The sequence below is a fragment of the Triticum urartu genome, unplaced genomic scaffold (genome assembly GCF_003073215.2).
Source record: "Triticum urartu cultivar G1812 unplaced genomic scaffold, Tu2.1 TuUngrouped_contig_4457, whole genome shotgun sequence".
Classification (NCBI taxonomy): Eukaryota; Viridiplantae; Streptophyta; class Magnoliopsida; order Poales; family Poaceae; genus Triticum; species Triticum urartu.
Window position 1 is genome coordinate 541 of NW_024115048.1, and position 19987 is coordinate 20527.

The 19987-nt window shown below is 42.7% G+C and overlaps 1 protein-coding gene and 2 non-coding genes across 3 annotated transcripts; 2 read left to right on the forward strand and 1 right to left on the reverse strand.

Annotated features, from left to right (window-relative positions):
* Positions 1 to 1998: 1998 nt before the first annotated feature.
* LOC125527850 (photosystem II D2 protein) lies at positions 1999 to 7812 on the forward strand. The gene has a single exon (XM_048692359.1). It carries the CDS (start codon positions 4563 to 4565, stop codon positions 5622 to 5624), a length of 1062 nt encoding a protein of 353 aa, XP_048548316.1. The 5' UTR covers positions 1999 to 4562; the 3' UTR covers positions 5625 to 7812.
* On the reverse strand, positions 3436 to 3523 carry TRNAS-GCU. Its single transcript has one exon. It is a non-coding gene; the product is annotated as a tRNA-Ser (tRNA).
* A 249-nt stretch (positions 7813 to 8061) lies between the features above and the next one.
* On the forward strand, positions 8062 to 8132 carry TRNAG-GCC. The gene has a single exon. It is a non-coding gene; the product is annotated as a tRNA-Gly (tRNA).
* Positions 8133 to 19987: the final 11855 nt, after the last annotated feature.

The following is a 19987-nucleotide window of genomic DNA, read 5'->3' on the forward strand; positions in this document are numbered from 1 at the left end:
GAGCGACCCTAATCACGATGGCCAAATTCTCCTTATTTTTAGCGATTTTTATTAACAAAAAATATATATTATAAAAAATATATATTATATTGTATGAGAATACATGCAAGAGGAACACCCTTATCATTTGAGCGAAGTGTAGGCGGAAAAATTGAATATGGAGTGAGGATAAAGAGACCCATCTATCTACAAATTCTATTTGTTCAATAGACCTTTGTCAATGGAAATACAATGGTAAGAAAACAAATTAGATAGAAAAAGTAAATAAAATAGGGGCTTATGTTGGATTGGCACGATATAATATAAATCCAAATAGGATTAAAAAAGAGGTAAATTGTGTCTAAATAATTAGACAACTAGGAATACTAATAATCTTCTCCTATCCTATTTTTTGATTCATTTAGTTCTTCAATTAACTCAAAGTTCTTTCTTTTTCTTTAAAGAATTCTGCCTTCCTTAAAATATCATAAACAGTTCTTGTTGGTTGAGCACCCTTTTCAAGGAAATAGAGAATAGCTGGAACATTTAAACAAGTTTGATTCTTTATCGGATCATAAAAACCTACTTTTTGAAGATCTCTTCCTTCTCTTCGAGATCGAACATCAATTGCAACGATTCGATAGACAGCTTATTGGGATAGATGTAGATAAACAACGCCCCCCCCTAGAAACGTATATGAGGTTTTCTCCTCATACGGCTCGAGAAAATGATTCGAATTTCTGTCGATAATAATAGAAATTAGACTATGACGTGCATTAATTTCCTTACAGAAAAAACAAATTTCATTTATACTCATGACTCAAGTGGGCTAATTTTGCCTGACAAACTTCGAAGGCAAAATCCTTCCAAAATTTTTGAGTCGTCTTTAAACTCTTTTCTTTGTCTCATTTCGAACGAATTGACTTTTATTCCTTATTCTAATCCAACTCTGTTGTTGAGACAATTGAAAATTGTGTTTACTTGTTCTGGAATCCTTTATCTTTGATTTGTGAAATCCTTGGGTTTAGACATTACTTCGGGAATTCCTATTTTTTTCTTTCAAAAGAGTAGCAACATACCCTTTTTTCTTATTTCCTTCGATAAAGCATTTATCTCTTCTATAGAAATCTAATAAGAGGGATTGATTCTGATATACTTTTATTGGACTTTCTTCTTATTTTAACCTTTCGATTTATTTCTATATTAAGGATAGACTGACAAAGTTGGCCTAATTTATTAGTTTTCACTAACCCTAGATTCTTTCCCTTGATAAAAAAAATTCTGTCCTCTCGAGCTCCATCGTGTACTATGTTACTTAAACCCAGCGCAAATTTGGTTCGGAACGAATAGAACAGGCTATGTCGAGCCAAGAGCATTTTCATTACTATGGAAAATGATGGATAGCAAAATCCACAATCGATCATGTCCTTCAAGTCGCACGTTGCTTTCTACCACATCGTTTTAAACGAAGTTTTACCATAACAAACATTCCTCTTTTCATTGCAAAGTGGTATAGAGAATTGATCCAATATGGATGGAATCATGAATAGTCATTGGTTTAGTTTTTTTATACTAATTAAAACTTGCTATCTATGGAGCAATATGGATAAAAGAAAGTAAGTATTTATCCGGGAAGCCTCCGCCAAGATCCAATTTATTTAAACCCATATTAAAATTCTATCATATGAATGAAACATAGTTTGAAAAAGACGACTAAACAAGTTTGCTTAAAACTTATTTATTCTTAAATTTCCACCCTCAACGGATGGCTCGAGATGATCAATCTTGAAGTGAGAAAAGAAGGATTGACTCTTCCTCAATAAATAAACTATCAACCTCCAAAAAAGTTTAATTAATTTAATTACTAGAATTAGAATTCTAGTAGTAATATATTTTTTCAGTACCAAAAACAATTAACTATAATAACTAAATAAACTATTCCAATGAAAAGATTGAAAGTTTTTGGTAGTTATAGAATTCTCGTACTTCTTCAACTCGAATACCAAAAGGAAGAAAAAAATATGACTAAGTGATTTTATAGTAGAGGCATATCCTGAATGTGCTTGATAGATCCCATTTTTTCATGAAAATAAAGATAGTCAATTTGACTGGACTTAAGACTTTATTATGTTTTCTGAGAAAGAATAAGATATCATTATTCTCTTTAATAAACTTTTGTCTCGTACGGAATACTATATGATTTCACCGTTTGTTTCATCAGAAACAATCTGGGACGGAAGGATTCGAACCTCCGAGTAACGGGACCAAAACCCGCTGCCTTACCACTTGGCCACGCCCCATTTCGGGTTTTATGCGACACTAATAAACACTAGTATGTTTATTTGTTATTCGTCAATACCATTTCAATTACATAAAAAAGGAGGGATATTCTCTTGCTAGTATTCTACACATGCGGATAATATAGAATCAAAAAAATGCATTGATCATTACATGGAATTCTATTAAGATATTATATGAAAGTCGAATTTATTCCACTCTCATTTGAGAGTGCGAATACAAGGAGGTATTTTGTGTTTGGGAAAGTCCGAAGAAAAAAGATTTTGAATCTGCCTTTTCCTTCTTTCCCTTAAAAAAATAACTCAAGAAAAATCCAATTATTTACTCTACAAGAATGAAATGCTTGTTATGCCTAATATACTTAGTTTAACCTGTATCTGTTTTAATTCTGTTCTTTATCCTACTAGTTTTTTCTTTGCCAAATTACCCGAAGCTTATGCTATTTTCAATCCAATCGTGGATATTATGCCTGTTATACCTCTATTCTTTTTTCTATTAGCCTTTGTTTGGCAAGCTGCTGTAAGTTTTCGATGAAATCTTTAGTACTCTGTATGCCAAATTGAATGATGTGTTCATTCCAAAAAAATTTTAAAATGGGTAAAAGCCGAGAAGTTTTATATTTTTATATTATGAACCTTCGATTCTAAAATTTAAATTCTTCTACATTGAATGGGTAGCTACAGCAATAAATTTGGATCAGCCTTTCTACTCCCCTGCACCTAGGTTGAGCAGGTACCTAAAGGTACCTACACAATACCTAACCACCTAACCCTATTTTTGCTATTGATAAGAGTGCTTATTATAAAAGAATTCTTGCAATTTTTTTCAAGAATTCTTTTTTGCATTTTTAGGTATAAAAAAAAACCATCCTAGTGGATCCGTGTGGTAAGGAAAAACTGGTAATCTATTCCTTAAAAAAAAATCTTGGAGATTATGTAATGCTTACTCTCAAACTTTTTGTTTATACAGTAGTGATATTCTTTGTTTCACTCTTTATCTTTGGATTCTTATCTAATGACCCAGGACGGAATCCTGGACGCGAGGAGTAAAAATTCAGTTTTTTTTTTTCTTATTGGATTTGTTTCGTACATTTATCTATGAGAAAATCCGGGGGTCAGAATTCTTTCCAATTCGAAAGTCCCAAATGATCCAAGGGAGCGGAAAGAGAGGGATTCGAACCCTCGGTACAAAAAAATTGTACAACGGATTAGCAATCCGCCGCTTTAGTCCACTCAGCCATCTCTCCACGTTCCAAAGCGAAAGGTTTCCGTGATATGATATAGGCAAGAAATAAGAAATAACGGTTGCAAAAAACCCCTTTTTTTTCTTTCAAAAGTCTATAAAAATTATATTGCCAATTCCATTTTAATTATATTCTTTTTTCTTAATGTTAATAAAAAAAGAAGAAAATTCTTGTTTTTTCTTTCTAAAAATCGATATTGGCCGAGAGACAATCAAATAGATTTTCTCTTTAGCGGGCATTTCCATATAGGACTTGTTATAATTATAATAAAACAAGCAGGTTATATAAAAAAAACGCTTTTTTTGTCGATTATTTATCAAGAAAGCAAAAAGGGTTCTTATCAAATCCACCATAAAATTGGAAAGAAGCATAAAGTAAGTAGACCTGACTCCTTTAATGATGCCTCTATCCGCTATTCTGATATATAAATTCGATGTAGATGAAATTGTATAAGCGAATTTTTTTTATTTCCTTAGACTTAGACCGCGCAAGACAAGAATTTTTCGCTATTTACGATTTCATATTCTTGTTACTAGATGTTCTATAGGAATAAGAAGAAATCGCAACTCCTTTGCGCTACACATAAAATTGGATTTCGAAGGTCCATTTTTTTTTTTCAGAATCCTCTATTATTTTAGTTCTTCCACCCATGCAATAGAGAGGGAATGGGAAAAGAAGGGTTACTTTTATTTGCATTTTTCCCTTAAAAGATAGACTTTGAAATAGGAGTCTTGGAATAATGCTGAATTCAAAGGTTTATTTCTTTCTATAGTATAAGAAAAACAATTTATTTCTATTTCTATAGTATAAGAAAAACAAATAGTATAAGAAAAACAAATCGAATCAAATTCATGGATTTACCACGACCTCGGTTGTGACTGTGACTCCATAGATAAAAATGGGAAATTTCTCTCTTCGAGACCATTGAAAAAGGGCATTGAACGAGAAAGAAATCGTCCACAGATAATAAAACTATCATATGCCTTGGAAAGTGATATGAGGTGCTCGGAAATGGTTGAAGTAATTGAATAGGAGGATCACTATGACTATAGCCCTTGGTAGAATTCCTAAAGAAGAAAATGATCTATTTGATACTATGGATGACTGGTTACGAAGGGACCGTTTCGTTTTTGTAGGATGGTCTGGCCTATTGCTCTTTCCTTGTGCTTATTTCGCTTTAGGGGGTTGGTTTACAGGGACAACTTTTGTAACTTCTTGGTATACCCATGGATTGGCTAGTTCCTATTTGGAAGGTTGTAATTTCTTAACCGCAGCAGTTTCTACCCCTGCCAATAGTTTAGCACACTCTTTGTTGCTACTATGGGGGCCCGAAGCACAAGGAGATTTTACTCGTTGGTGTCAATTAGGCGGTCTATGGACTTTTGTAGCTCTCCACGGGGCTTTTGCACTAATAGGTTTCATGTTACGCCAATTTGAACTTGCTCGGTCTGTTCAATTGCGGCCTTATAATGCAATCTCATTCTCTGGTCCAATTGCTGTTTTTGTTTCTGTATTCCTTATTTATCCACTGGGGCAATCTGGTTGGTTCTTTGCGCCGAGTTTTGGCGTAGCAGCGATATTTCGATTCATCCTTTTCTTCCAAGGATTTCATAATTGGACGTTGAACCCATTTCATATGATGGGAGTTGCCGGAGTATTAGGTGCGGCTCTGCTATGCGCTATTCATGGAGCGACCGTAGAAAACACTCTATTTGAGGACGGTGATGGTGCAAATACCTTCCGTGCTTTTAACCCAACTCAAGCTGAAGAAACTTATTCAATGGTCACTGCTAACCGCTTTTGGTCCCAAATCTTTGGTGTTGCTTTTTCCAATAAACGTTGGTTACATTTCTTTATGCTATTTGTACCCGTCACCGGTTTATGGATGAGTGCTATTGGCGTAGTTGGCTTGGCTCTGAACTTACGTGCCTATGACTTTGTTTCCCAGGAAATCCGTGCAGCGGAAGATCCTGAATTTGAGACTTTCTACACCAAAAATATTCTTTTAAACGAGGGTATTCGTGCGTGGATGGCAGCTCAGGATCAGCCTCATGAAAATCTTATATTCCCTGAGGAGGTTCTACCACGTGGAAACGCTCTTTAATGGAACTTTCGTTTTAGCTGGTCGTGACCAAGAAACCACCGGCTTTGCTTGGTGGGCTGGGAATGCCAGACTTATCAATTTGTCCGGTAAACTGCTTGGAGCTCATGTAGCTCATGCCGGATTAATCGTATTCTGGGCCGGAGCAATGAACCTATTTGAAGTGGCCCATTTCGTACCAGAAAAGCCCATGTATGAACAAGGGTTGATTTTACTTCCACACTTAGCTACTCTAGGTTGGGGAGTAGGGCCAGGGGGGGAAGTTCTAGATACTTTTCCGTACTTTGTATCTGGCGTACTTCACCTAATTTCCTCCGCAGTCTTAGGCTTCGGTGGCATTTATCACGCGCTTCTGGGACCCGAGACTCTTGAGGAATCTTTTCCATTCTTTGGTTATGTCTGGAAAGATAGAAATAAAATGACTACAATTTTGGGTATTCACTTAATTTTGTTAGGTCTAGGTGCTTTTCTTCTAGTACTCAAGGCTCTTTATTTTGGCGGTGTATATGATACCTGGGCCCCTGGGGGGGGAGATGTAAGAAAAATTACCAATTTGACCCTTAGTCCCAGTGTTATATTTGGTTATTTACTAAAATCTCCTTTTGGTGGAGAAGGGTGGATTGTTAGTGTAGATGATTTAGAAGATATAATTGGTGGGCATGTATGGTTGGGTTTTATTTGTGTATTTGACGGAATTTGGTATATTTTAACCAAACCCTTCGCATGGGCTCATCGTGCATTTGTATGGTCTGGAGAAGCTTACTTGTCTTATAGTTTAGCTGTTTTATCTGTCTTTGGTTTTATCGCTTGTTGTTTTGTATAGTTCAATAATACAGCTTATCCGAGTGAGTTTTATGGACCCACCGGGCCAGAAGCTTCTCAAGCTCAAGCATTTACTTTTCTTGTTAGACACCGGCGTCTTGGAGCTAATGTGGGATCTGCTCAAGGACCCACAGGTTTAGGTAAATATCTAACGCGTTCCCCAACTGGGGAGGTTATCTTTGGAGGGGAAACTATGCGTTTTTGGGACCTTCGTGCTCCATGGTTAGAACCTCTAAGGGGCCCCAACGGTTTGGACTTGAGTAGGTTGAAAAAAGACATACAACCTTGGCAAGAACGACGCTCAGCAGAATATATGACCCACGCTCCTTTAGACTCTTTAAATTCCGTGGGTGGCGTAGCTACCAAGATCAATGCAGTTAATTATGTTTCTCCTAGAAGTTGGTTATCAACCTCTCATTTTGTTCTAGGATTCTTCTTTTTTGTGGGCCATTTATGGCATGCAGGAAGAGCCCGAGCTGCTGCAGCAGGTTTTGAAAAGGGAATCGATCGTGATTTGGAACCTGTTCTTTACATGAACCCTCTTAACTAAGATTTTCTTATTTATACCTGTTCTACTTTTTTTCTGTTCTGGCTCGGTTATTCCATCTAGCCGAGCCATTCATTCCTTTTTATGAAAGAAAGATAAGGGACAGAAAAAAAAAATAAATAAAAATGAAAGAAACAAACGTATTCAATAAGCAAAAGGAGAGAGAGGGATTTGAACCCTTGATAGTTCCTAGAACTATACCGGTTTTCAAGACCGGAGCTATCAACCACTCAGCCATCTCTTCACAGCCTAATCCTTATTTTACTCCAACAAACAGAACATAGCCATACAAAAAATAAAAAGATTTATTAGCCTCTAGAAAGATATCAGATACAAGTTCCTTTTTGATATATCTCTGTATACTGTATACATGGATACAGGATCCGCTATACCCGCTTGTGAAATTAAGAGTAAATAATTTCTTCTCACCCCCATATCCAAATAAAAAAGCGGTTTAAGTAATAAATTTGAATTAAAGAGAAGAATCAATGGATTCATGATTAAACCCCTCTTACTTCTTGTATTTTTTTTTACAATTTTGGTTTAAGTGAGGGATCAAATATGTAGTCAACTTTATTTGATGGTAGCTTGGAGGATTAGAAATATGACTATTGCTTTCCAATTAGCTGTTTTTGCATTAATTGCGACTTCCTCAGTCTTAGTAATTAGTGTACCCCTTGTATTTGCTTCTCCTGATGGTTGGTCAAATAATAAAAATGTTGTATTTTCCGGTACATCATTATGGATTGGACTAGTCTTTCTCGTAGCTATTCTGAATTCTCTCATTTCTTAAATAAAATTTGGTTAATATTTATTAACCCCGTAAAAAAGAAATAATAAAGGTCATTTCTTCTAAAAAAATTAGAATAGTGAGATGTATTAAAACGCAATTTGCGTTCCGAATTGCTAGCTCTTCTCTTTCAGTATTATGAAATTCCATTCCCATTAGAATATTCATTGACAGATAATAAAAAAAGGAAAACTCTAATATAATAGAAAATGAAATGAAACGGTCGAGCCAGACATAGAAGGTCGACCCAGGCGGATATACGCTATAAAATATATACCGTAGCGAGCGTAGTTCAATGGTAAAATATCTCCTTGCCAAGGAGAAGATACGGGTTCGATTCCCGCCGCTCGCCCGCTTAATTTATCAAAGTACTATGATAAAAAGTTTAGTCTAGTTAACTGTTTAACTACTTATATTAAATTAAGTATTAATTAGGTGTTAGTCTAGTGCCGTATCCCTTACTATCTTACCCTTCCTTTGCATCCCACTCAAAAAAAGAGGGCGCTCCAGAGGCAGAAATAGAACTCGCCAATAGAGCTCCAAAAATTGGGTATTAACTGAGACAAACAACGGGCAAACTTTTTTTAAAGGGAAGGGAGAGGTAGACTTCATTAAGTCCAACGGATTTTATTCTCTTTATCCATCTGACTTCACCAGAATCTACTAACCATTGCGCTGAGCTCATCACACACAGATTTCATGGTATCAAAGCATGTTATAGAGTAGACAATGATGGTTTGTGCTGCTACTTTAGTCAAACTCTTTGTTGCCGCTTTAGATAGTATTTTTTTTCCTTCCGGCCTTCAATCTTATTACGTACCTTATACTTCATATATTATTGTCGTCGGCAATAGTTGCCGTTCTGGTATGGTGCGCTGGTTATTTGGGGTCTTAGCACGATGATTTACTGACTATCTACCAAAACAAGGTTCGATCGTCTTTGTGAGGGTGAGGGATTGGCGAAGACGACAACACGCCTTCAGCGTTAATGTAATTTTTGTTACTTCTCATGTTTTTTGAACTTCCATGATGTCTAATGAATAGATCGAATGTTTTTTTATACACAAAAAAGAATCACGCAAAGATATTCTCGTCCCGGTGACAGGATAAAATTGTTCTCGGGCCTCTTTGGTTCGCAGGATTTGCAAAACACGAAAAATATAGAAATTAGATGAAAGCCATAACATGCTAAATCCTAATCACGGGAACGCCGAGTTAGTATATATTTTTTAAAACCCAATGATTTGGTAAAAAAAGTGTTTTGTTTCATTTGAATCTTCTTCTTTTTTCATGAAAGTTTTCCTTCTATGCTGTTGAAGCGGGGGTTTGCGTGTGAGCAATGATGTGCGGCTGCGCCCCTAAACATCGGCTAGGGACGACTAGCCCGTCGTGCGGTGCGGCGGTGGCGCTAGAAAGAAAGAAAGAAAGAAAGAAAGAAAGAACAGTGACAGTAGTAGCTTGTTGCACGTCTGCACCGTGCGCCATAGTACTGATCAAGCCTCCTACTCGTTCCTAGGATGCACGAGCGGAAGAATCAGATCTTTCGATCCAACAGCAGAGGTAGCCAGATCCAGATCACGAGCAGGACCGTCCAACATCATCACTGCCCTGGTAGCCTCTACAGCAGCCACATCATGCCGAGTAAAATAAAATAAAATAAAATATGCTGCTCCCCGGCAGCGGCAGGCCTCGGACAAAGGGGAATATCCAGAGCAGAGCAGGCCTCGGCCTCGGCGACACGCCAGTGCATTGCATGGTACTCCTACTACGAGTAGGCGCTCGCTCGCTCGCTTTCCCACGGGCCGCGGCCGTCACCGCCATCATTGCCAGCCGGTTTGCCACCGCGCCCAAGACCCAACAATCACCTCGGTGGCCGGCTCGGTCGGTCGAGTGCGCAGCGGCCGGGTTCTCGGAGCGAGCGGATTTCGCCGGCTCCCGAGGACACCGGCCACCTACCTCGGCCGATCGATGATCACTGCCCAGCACAGCAGCAGTACTACTACTGTTTGCTGTGCCACAGTATGGGGTACTAGTACGGAGTGCACGAAATGGCGTCGCGTGAGACGGCCGTGGCCCGTGGGACAGACAGAACGTGAGGAGGGGTGCACGCAATTGGCATTAACTCGTGCCTACGGATGCGACGGGTCACGCACACGAATTGAAGGGGGGGCACGGAGACGGCATGGTGGTGCCACTGCCACGGCGGAGTTCATGCCCATCCCGTGCGCGCGCGCCCGCCCGCCCGCCGTGGAGGTGTGCGCACATACGGGGCGGCGTGCACGTGAGCGGACGGGGATTGACATTCACGCCTCCCGCCGGTCACGTCGCGAGGTCGACGTCGGCCGAGCCGAGCACCGGTGCCGCTGTCCACGTCCATCGGTCCTCTGCAGGGCAGGACAGGGCAGGGCAGAGCAGGGCAGGGCAGGGAAGGTGGCAAAAGATTTCGCTGTCCTGTCGCCGCCCGTGCACGGGGAAAGGAAAAGGCTAGCTAGCTAGCCTTGCCCTCGCCCCTCGCTCTGCTGTCTCGAGCGCCGTGTCCCCCGTGCGGCGTGCTCGCGTTCGTGCGGCCGTGCGTAGGCGGTAGGGTGGCGCGAGCGCGCACGCACGCACGCGGACGTGCTGTCTGTCGCGCGGGGGCCGGGTGGATGGGCGTCCGCGGAGCGCGACACGCGACGGCTAGGAGCCTAGGAGGGGACTTGGCATCGACCTGCGGCGCCACGCTACGCTGCGCTAGCACGATGATGACGGTGATAAAGTTGGACAGGTCCTTTTTATTCCCTGGACGGATGGACGGACGGACGGACGGATGGATGGAAGGAACTTCGCCTGCCTGCCTGCCTGCCACTCTGCCGTTTGTACAGCGCACGGGCCATGCCACTCCACAGTTCCGGTGAAAGTTTCCCCGGCGATTAAAAAGGTACTGGTAGCCGGTTGGTTAAATTTTTTTTACAGTCTCGGTAGAATCTGATGATTGTCACTTTTTTTAACACGGTACAGACGCAAGTACTCATATACACGCACATACACTCTACTTTATAAATACACACGCACATTCTATCCTTATGAGCACATTCGAAAGACTGAGTAGGCATATCATTTTTAAATTTACGAAGTCATCGTAGGCGCCTTGTCGTCGATAGAAACGTCTTCTCTCATTGAATGTGCATCGCCAAAAATACTGAAATAAATCTAAGAGTTGTCACTTGCCAGTTCAAACTTCAAAGGTCATGCTCACACTGATCGTACATACTTCTACTACATACTCCTATCTTACAAATTGTACTAGTGTAGTAGTATAGTATATTGCATTGCCAGCAGCGCTCCTGGTCAATTCGATCGTTGCATCAGCATGTGATGTTTAACGCAGTTTAACACCCTGTGGCAGGAAGTTGTCAATTTTTTAACAGCGACCTTCCTCGTAGCGCGCCCATGCCCTGCGCTGCCGCATGCATGTGCCCAGCTAGTTGACGCGCCGTCGTTTCCTTCGATCGAGCCCGGGTTATTTTCACACTCTACTTTATTATTCAAGCAACGGAAAAACGACGCTGCAAGTGCACTTTTTTTAATTTTACATAACGATGCAAGTGCTTAGGCTGTTGACCTAGGGCCTTCGAACTTAATCCTACCTTTGTTTTCCCGGGGATACGGAAGACTGTACTATTACCCATGTTTACAGTGATTTAGGCTGGTCACAATGGACAGGAACATAAACTAGTAACCTACACACTTTCCTAGACTATGTTACTACCTTCATAGTGGGTAGAAATATGTATGTAGTGTCATGTAACGATGTATTTATTAGGTCATAGACTCATTGTTTCTTGGAGTGTGTGATGTTCCGGTAACTTAGCTAGTTACCACAAGAAGGTCTAAGTAAAATTACATTGGAATGTGTGATGTTACTCCTAAATTCCTGCCCATTATGACCAGCCTTATTCTTCTGTCAACACCTAACAAGACTAACTACAATCACCCTTCCGCCATGCGTCAACGTCTTAATGTCACCAACCAGCGCCATATAGTACTTGGATCGGTTGCCCGATGGCGCCTTGATTAATCATGGAGGCTGCATCTGCACAGTCCAGTTCCATCGCTATCGGTAAATAGAGAAACAAAAGGCAGAGTCGGGTTAATAAATAAATAAATAAACAGTTTTGCTAAAGCATATCGAGATGTGCCATAAGTATTGCACATCTAAGTCCTGTGTCATTGATCTTACGTTGAGATTCGTGTGAACTTTTTTTCCTTTTCCTCTTTGTATGCTTGATTCACTCACTTAGATGTGCAATAATTAGAGCACATCTAGATGTGCCCTAGACACACCCACACAAAGTAAACATAGCCGGTCTGCTCCACCATTTTCTAGGCAGCGCCTAGGGTTTCTCCTTCGTTTGACTGGTGGGAGGGGAAAGTGGGGGGCGACCACAGATCCTTCGTGCAAGTTGCTGCTTCTCCACTGTGAGTCCGCTCGCCCTCTCTGGCGCAGGCCGTCTGACAGGGCGAGATGGGATGCTGCGGCCATGGAGATGCAGAGCGATGGCCGCCGCACTGAGAGATGGGCCGACAACAACCAGGGCAAGCTGGGCGCGGGGAGCTCCTCCTGTCTTCGTCAACAACAAGACTTTCGCCCGCAACAAGAATCTCACCCACAACAAGATCGCCGTCCAGCAAACTCCATGCAAGAGGAACGCCTCCCCACTAGTGGACGGCGCTGAAGTTTGCGTTACTTGCAAATAACTTGGGCATATGCTTGTGTGCTGTCCTAGAGCAATCTGTGGCAGATATGGTTTGCATGGGTACCTTCTTCCGATTTGCAATAATGTGCTTCCTTGGGAATATGTGCCTCCGATGTGTGGCTTCCGGGGTAAGGGGAAAGGTGTTAGGGCATATTTCTTCCTTAGTGGTTTTGGTGATTTATTACAATGTTTTTGCGGACTAATCATGTGCATTGAGCATTTCTGATAATCTATTATATGGCACAAGACGATTCGTGCCCCTCGGAGCTTTTGCGAAGACGGTGTTTTTCCTTCGTTTAATTTTTGATGGACTTGAGTCGTAGGAACACTGTACTATTAAGAGGGGGGTCCGCTTCGGAAATGTTTGGGTGGAATCATCATGCACACAGTCTCTTTGCACCCTCGTTCTTTCCCGGCAATTGAGCTTGTTCATCCCTTGTGCTTCAGCTTTTCAAACCAACTTAAGCAGTAGTACTGCTCTGCTCAACGGTAGTACCGCTCTAGCGGTACTGCCGCAGTTCAGTGTTGTTTCTTACTTCCGCTTGTTTTCTGCATTCTGTAAATGGGCGGTAGTTGAGCGGCAGTTCAGCGCGGTAGTACCGCTCTAGCGGTACTGCGGCTCTAACTGCCACCCCACTACCGCAGGTTTACTGGGCACACTAAAGCTAAGCGGAAGTACCGCTCCACGGCTGTCCTCCTGGCAATTGAGCTTGTTCATCCCTTGTGCTTGACTTTTCCAGACCAACTTAAGCGGTAGTACCGCTCCAGCAGTACTACCGCAATTCAGTGTTGTCCTTACTTCCGCTTATTTTCTGCATTCCATAAATGGGCAGTAGTTGAGCACGGTAGTACCGCTCTAGCGGTACTGCGACTCTAACTACCGCCCACTATCGTAGGTTTACTGGGCACACTAAAGCTGAGCGGAAGTACCGCTCCGCGGCTGTCCTCTACTGCATGGAGTACCGCTTGTTTATTGCGTTCTGAAATGCTCAGTCCCTCGAGCTTAAGTAGAGCAGTAGTACCACCCAGGGTGGCACTACTGCCCTGCCTTCGTCTACTACAGCTGGGTTCAGCTGTAGTTCAATACCAAGCGAGAGTACCGCTGGTGGGAGAGGTAGTACCGCTGGTGGGAGCGCAACTGCAGTTCAATACCAAGCGAAAGTACCGCTGGTGGGAGAGGTAGTACCGTTGGTGGGAGTGGTAGTACCGCTCCGGCGGCACTACCGGCTCCTTGATCTGCTCATTTGTACGCTGTGGCTGAATCTTTCGTGCTAGCGGAAGTACCGCTCTTGAGCGGTACTACCGCTTGTGCATGAGCTGTGGGTGCATAACGGTTGGATTCTTTTCCCCACTACATGAGGGAGTCATCTTCCCCAAGTTGACTTACCTCTTTCTCCCCTTAGCTCCATTGTTGTTCATAAGCTCATTCTTGCCCGATCTCTCTCCCTAGCTAATCAAACTTGTTGATTCTTTAGGGATTGCTTGAGAAGGCCTAGATCTACACTTCCACAAAGGGCAATTTGATTCCCCCACTAATCGCTTGCGGATCTTGTTACTCTTGGGTGTTTGAGCATCCTAGACGGTTGAGGTCACCTCGGAGCCACATTCCATTGTGGTGAAGCTTCTGGTGGTATTGGGAGCCTTCAATTCGGTTGTGGAGAGAGCCTCAACCTTGTTTGTAAAGGTTTGGTTGCCGCCTTCAAGGGCACCACTAGTGGAATCACGATATCTCGCATTGTGTGAGGGCATGAGGAGAATACAGTGGCCCTAGTGGATTCTTTGGGAGCATTGTGCCTCCACACCGCTTCAATGAAGACGCACTTCCTCTCAAAGGAAAGGAACTTTGGTAACACATGCTCGTCTCCACCGGCTCCACCTGTGGTTATTTCTTACCTTTGCTTTGTGCAAGCTTTACTTGTCTTGTATCCTTGCTTGCTTGCTTGCTTGTTGTTGTTGTTGCTAGCATCATATAGGTTGCTCACCTAGTTGCACATCTAAACAACCTATTTGTTGTTAACCCTTATTTGTTAACAAAAGTTAAAAATTGGTAGTTGCCTATTCACGCCCCTCTAGTCAACCATATCGATCATTTCAATTGATATCAGAGCCTCGTCTCTTTTTAAGGGTTTCACCACCCGAAGAGTATGGTTGACGGGGATGAGGAAGTGCACGAGGCCATGGAGTTGAACTCGATCACTCGAGATGACTTAAATGAAGCTATGGCTTCACTTAAGACGTCTATGACAGCCGGGAGCAAGTCCATGTTTAAAGAATTACTTGAGGGGCTGAAAACTATTCCTGGTCCGTTGCTTGTGGTTAATCCCACCACATCGGAGTCGGAGGTCAATTCCGACAAGGAAGCGGCTAAAGGTACTCATACTTGTTCCCATCATGGTAAGAATGGGACAGGAACCTATGCCTTGGTTCCCCCTCCCCGGGTCTACAGAGGACCGGTCCCTACACCGCATATTAACAACCTTGGTCCTCCTCCTAAACTTGTGAAGGGTGATTTTGCTAATTGGATTTTCCGTATCAAGTCTCATTTGAATCACAACTCAACTAATCTTTGGAGAATCATCGAGCAAGGCTTCTACCTGCATGATCCAAACAACCTCACTCCAAGAGAAGAGGTGGAAAATCAATACAATCACTCCGCATTATTCATCCTTCAATCTGCGGTGCCTCCCAAAGATCTATCTCACTTGTGTTCCTTCTTCCGTGTAAAGGATTGTTGGGAACATATCATATCTTTGTACAAGGGGAGCTCAAGCATTCAACGGTCCAACTTTGAGGTGGTTCTTGATGAGGCCGATGAGTTTGTGATGATTGAAGATGAGGGTCCTCGTGATCTCTATGGAAGATTGACAACTCTTGTGGCTGCTCTTCAAGATCATGGGAGCAAGGATATGAATGACAATTGGATCAAACGGAAGTTTCTCAAGGCCATCATGCCATTCAATAAGGCCATGTCCTCCATGATCCGTCAAAGGTTGGACTTCCATACCTTGTCTTCAAGTGAGGTGTTGGATGAGTTTATTGCCATGAACATCATGAATAAGACCGCTGACAATGCTCTAGCTCGTGCCCAACGATCAAGGAAGGCCTAACCCAACCTTGCTTCGAAGGCCAAGGCAATTTTGGAAGAAGAAGAAGATGAGGAAGAATAGAGTTGACCCGAAGACACCAAATATGCTTACCACGAGCACATGACTCTTGCTTCAAGGCAATTTTGGGGTAACAAGAGGAACTCAAAGCCTAACATCTCCAAGAACAACTCAAGTGCCTCAAAGGGCAAGCAACATGTGAAAACTTGCTAAATTGTGGCAATGCGAGTCACTTTATGGTGGATTGCCCCTATGAGAAGAGGGAAGACAATGATGGCAAACTTGTCTGCAAGGACAAGGCCAAAAGTCCTTCCCAAGAAAGAACAACTTCACCAAGAAAGTGCCTCAAAATGGGTTGGTGGCACAAGAAGAGTACCTCTCCGATGATGATGATGAAGATACAAGTGGTAAAGGAATGGAAACAGCCACCGTGGCCATTGCCACCTCTTCCCCAACCAAGGTGTCTCTCTTTGTGATGCCCCCAACAAGAACCTCATTGCCAAGTGCCTCATGAGCAAAGGTACCAACAAGGAAACCTTCAACATCAAAACTTCCATCACTACTACTCCTTTGTTGGATAGTGTGGATGTTCATGTGGATGCAAAAGTGGATGAGAACGGATTTGATAAGTTCTTGAGAAGATAAGAGGTGAGACGAAGAGGCACTTTTTTGCTCTCTTGGAACAACTTGGTGAGGCCAATGATATCATTGAGTCTCATGAGGATACCATCTCTAAGTTAGAAGGGCATAGTCGTGACTATGCCGATGAGATTGCGGATCTTTCCATTGCTCTTGAGAAAGAGCGAGGTCTTCGTTTGGCTCTTGAGGAGTCACACAAACGTTGATCTTCTTACTCATTTGCTTAAATCCGAGAAGGTTGCCCTTGGGGTTGGCCATGATAGACTCAAGGAAGAGCTCGACATTCTTGGCAAGGTCCATAAGGTTTTTAAGGGTGTTCATGCCTCTCTCAAGGAGTCTCATGATCAACTCCAAGTGAAGCTAACCAAGGAAATTTCCAAGTGTCCTCCTTTTGTTTTAATTCATAATGACCATGCTACTCACCCTTGTTGTGAGCATGTGCATCTCGTGGAGGAGAATTTCAAGTTGAAAGAGAAACTTGAGAAGGGCCTTGTGACTTGCATAAAAGAGAGAAGAACCTAAATGACCTTTTGAGTAATCAAAAGGAAGTTGTGGCAAAGGAAGGGCTTGGGTTCGTACCCAAGTCAGAGAAGAAGAAGAAAAACAAGACCACGCAACCTCTCCCGCATAAGGAGGCCTTTGTCAAGGTGAGGGAGGGTGCTCATGAGAATAAGAAGGACAAGGAAGTGGGTTCTAATGCAAAGAAGGGCAAGACCTCTCCTCCATACAAAGCCGGTGACTTTAACCCCTCATATGTTTTATGCCGTGCTTGTGATGGGCATGTTGATGCCAAATTTGTTGGTTCTTCTTATGAGTACAATGAATGATCTATTTGGGTTCCTAAGACCCTTGTTGCCAACATCAAAGGGCCCATTCAAAAATGGGTACCTAAATCCAAGCATTAATATCTTGTAGGAGTTTGCTTCCGGTGGGGTGTCATGGTTGCTTGATAATGGAGCAAGAAATCATATTACCGGGAGCAAGGACTTAGTGATGGACGTGCAAGAAATCCCATCTATGCCCACCCATGTCCAATTCGGTGATGCTTCAACATCTAAGGTATTGGGACTTGGCGAGGTGGTCATCTCACATGATTTATCTATTGAGAAGGATGCTTGTTGAGTCCCTTGCATGCAATTTACTTTTCGTTCATCAAGTTGCATTCATGGGCTTTGGAACATTCTTTGATCTTGATACCGTGGCCCTTTTGTGGAGCAAGACTCTTATGGTAGCCTTTGTTTGGCATGTCAAGAACGGTCTCTATGTGGTTAACTTTTTGGAGCGACCCACTAAGACCGCGACATGCCTAATGGCTAAAGTTGATGTGGGATGGCTTTGGCATCGCCGATTAGCCCATGTCAATATGAGATCTTTGCAAAGTCTCCTCAAAGGGGATCGCGTTCGTGGACTAACAAATGTGAGTCTTGCCAAAGACCATGCTTGCAGTGCTTGTATCGAAGGAAAGCTTCATGAGTCGGCTCACCGACCCACAACTATCATCTACTCGATGAGGCCCTTGGAGCTCCTTCACATGGATCTCTTTGGTACTCCATCCTTCGATAGTCTTGGGGAACAAAGTATTGCTTGGTGATTGTAGATGATTACTCAAGATATACATGGGTATACTTCTTCAAGAGGAAGAGTGCGACTCAACAAACCGTCATTGACATTGCAAATGAAGCTCAACGTCAATATGAATCAAAGATTTTGATGATCCGTAGCGACAACGACACCAAGTTCAAGAACTACACCTTGGATGAGTTTCTTAGTGATGAGGGGATCAAGCATCAATATTCCGCACCATATACCCCCCAAAAAATGGTGTTGCGGAGAGGAAGAACCGGACGTTGATGGATGCAGCAAGGACCATAATGGCGGAGTTTAAATCTCCATACAACTTTTGGGCCGAATCCATCAACACCGCATGTAATGCATCCAATCGGCTCTACCTCTGCAAAGGCTTGAACAAAACTCCATATGAGATTCTTATCGGTAACAAGCCCAACCTCAAGTACTTCAGGGTGTTTGGTTGTAAGTGTTTCATTCTAAAGAAAGGTATTTATTTGTCTAAATTTGAACCTAGAGATCAAGAGGGCATTGATGACCCACAAATATAGGGGATCTATCGTAGTCCTTTCGATAAGTAAGAGTGTCGAACCCAACGAGGAGCAGAAGGAAATGACAAGCGGTTTTTAGCAAGGTATTCTCTGCAAGCACTAAAATTATCGGTAACGGATAGTTGTGTGATAAGATAATTCATAACGGGTAACAAGTAACAAGTGTAACAAAGGTGCAGCAAGGTGGCTCAATTATTTTTGTAGCAAAGGACAAGCCTGGACGAACTCTTATATAAAGCAAAGCGCTCCCGAGGACACATGGGAATTATTGTCAAGCTAGTTTTCATCATGCTCATATGATTCGCGTTTGTTACTTTGATAATTTGATATGTCGGTGGACCGGTGCTTGGGTGCTGTCCTTACTTGGACAAGCCTCCCACTTAGGATTAACCCCTCTCGCAAGCATCCACAACTACGAAATAAGAATTAAGATAAATCTAACCATCGCATGAAACATGTGGATCCAAATCAGCCCCTTACGAAGCAACGCATAAACTAGGGTTTTGGCTTCTATCACTCTAGCAACCCATCATCTACTTATTACTTCCCAATTCCTTCCCCTAGGCCCAAATAATGGTGAAGTGTAATGTAGTCGATGTTCACATAACACCACTAGAGGAGAGAGAACATACATCTCATCAAAATATTGAACAAATACCAAATTCACATGATTACTTATAACAAGACTTCTCCCATGTCCTCAGGAACAAACGTAAGTACTCACAAAGCATATCCATGTTCATAATCAGAGGAGTATTAATTATCATTAAGGATCTAAACATATGATCTTCCACCGAATAAACCAACTAGCATCAACTACAAGGAGTAATTAACACTACTAGCAACCCACAGGTAGCAATCTCAGGTTTTGAGACAAGGATCGGATGCAAGAGGTGAACTAGGGTTTGAGAGGAGATGGTGCTAGTGAAGATGTTGATGAAGATTGACCCCCTCTTGATGAGAGGATCGTTGGTGATGACGATGGCAATGATTTCCCCCTCCGGGAGGGAAGTTTCCCCGGCAGAACAACTCCGCCGGAGCCCTAGATTGGTTCTGCCCAAGTTCCACCTCGAGACGGCGGCGCTTTGTCCCGAAAGCTTCCTCTTGATTTTTTCCAAGTCAAAACCCTTCATATAGCAAAAGATGGGCACCGGTGGCCTGCCAGGGGGCCCACAAGCCAGGGGCGCGCCCCCACCCTTGTGGCTACCTGGTGGGTCCCCTCTGGTCACTACTGCAGGATGGTCCAAACGTGACACTGTTGTGGAACACAGTAATTTCAAAAAAATTCCTACGCACACACAAGATCATGGTGATGCATAGAAACGAGAGGGGAGACTATCGTCTATGTACCCTCATAGGCCGTAAGCGGAGGCGTTATGACAACGCAGTTGATGTAGTTGTACATCTTCACGATTGACCGATCTAGCACCGAAGGTATGACACCTCCGCGATATGCACACGTTCGGCTCGGTGACGTCCCGCAAACTCACGATCCAGTAGAGCTTCGAGGGGGAGTTTCGTCAGCACGACGGCGTGATGACGATGATAATGTTGCTACCGGAACAGGGCTTCGCCTAAGCACCGCTATGATATTACCGAGGTGGATTATGG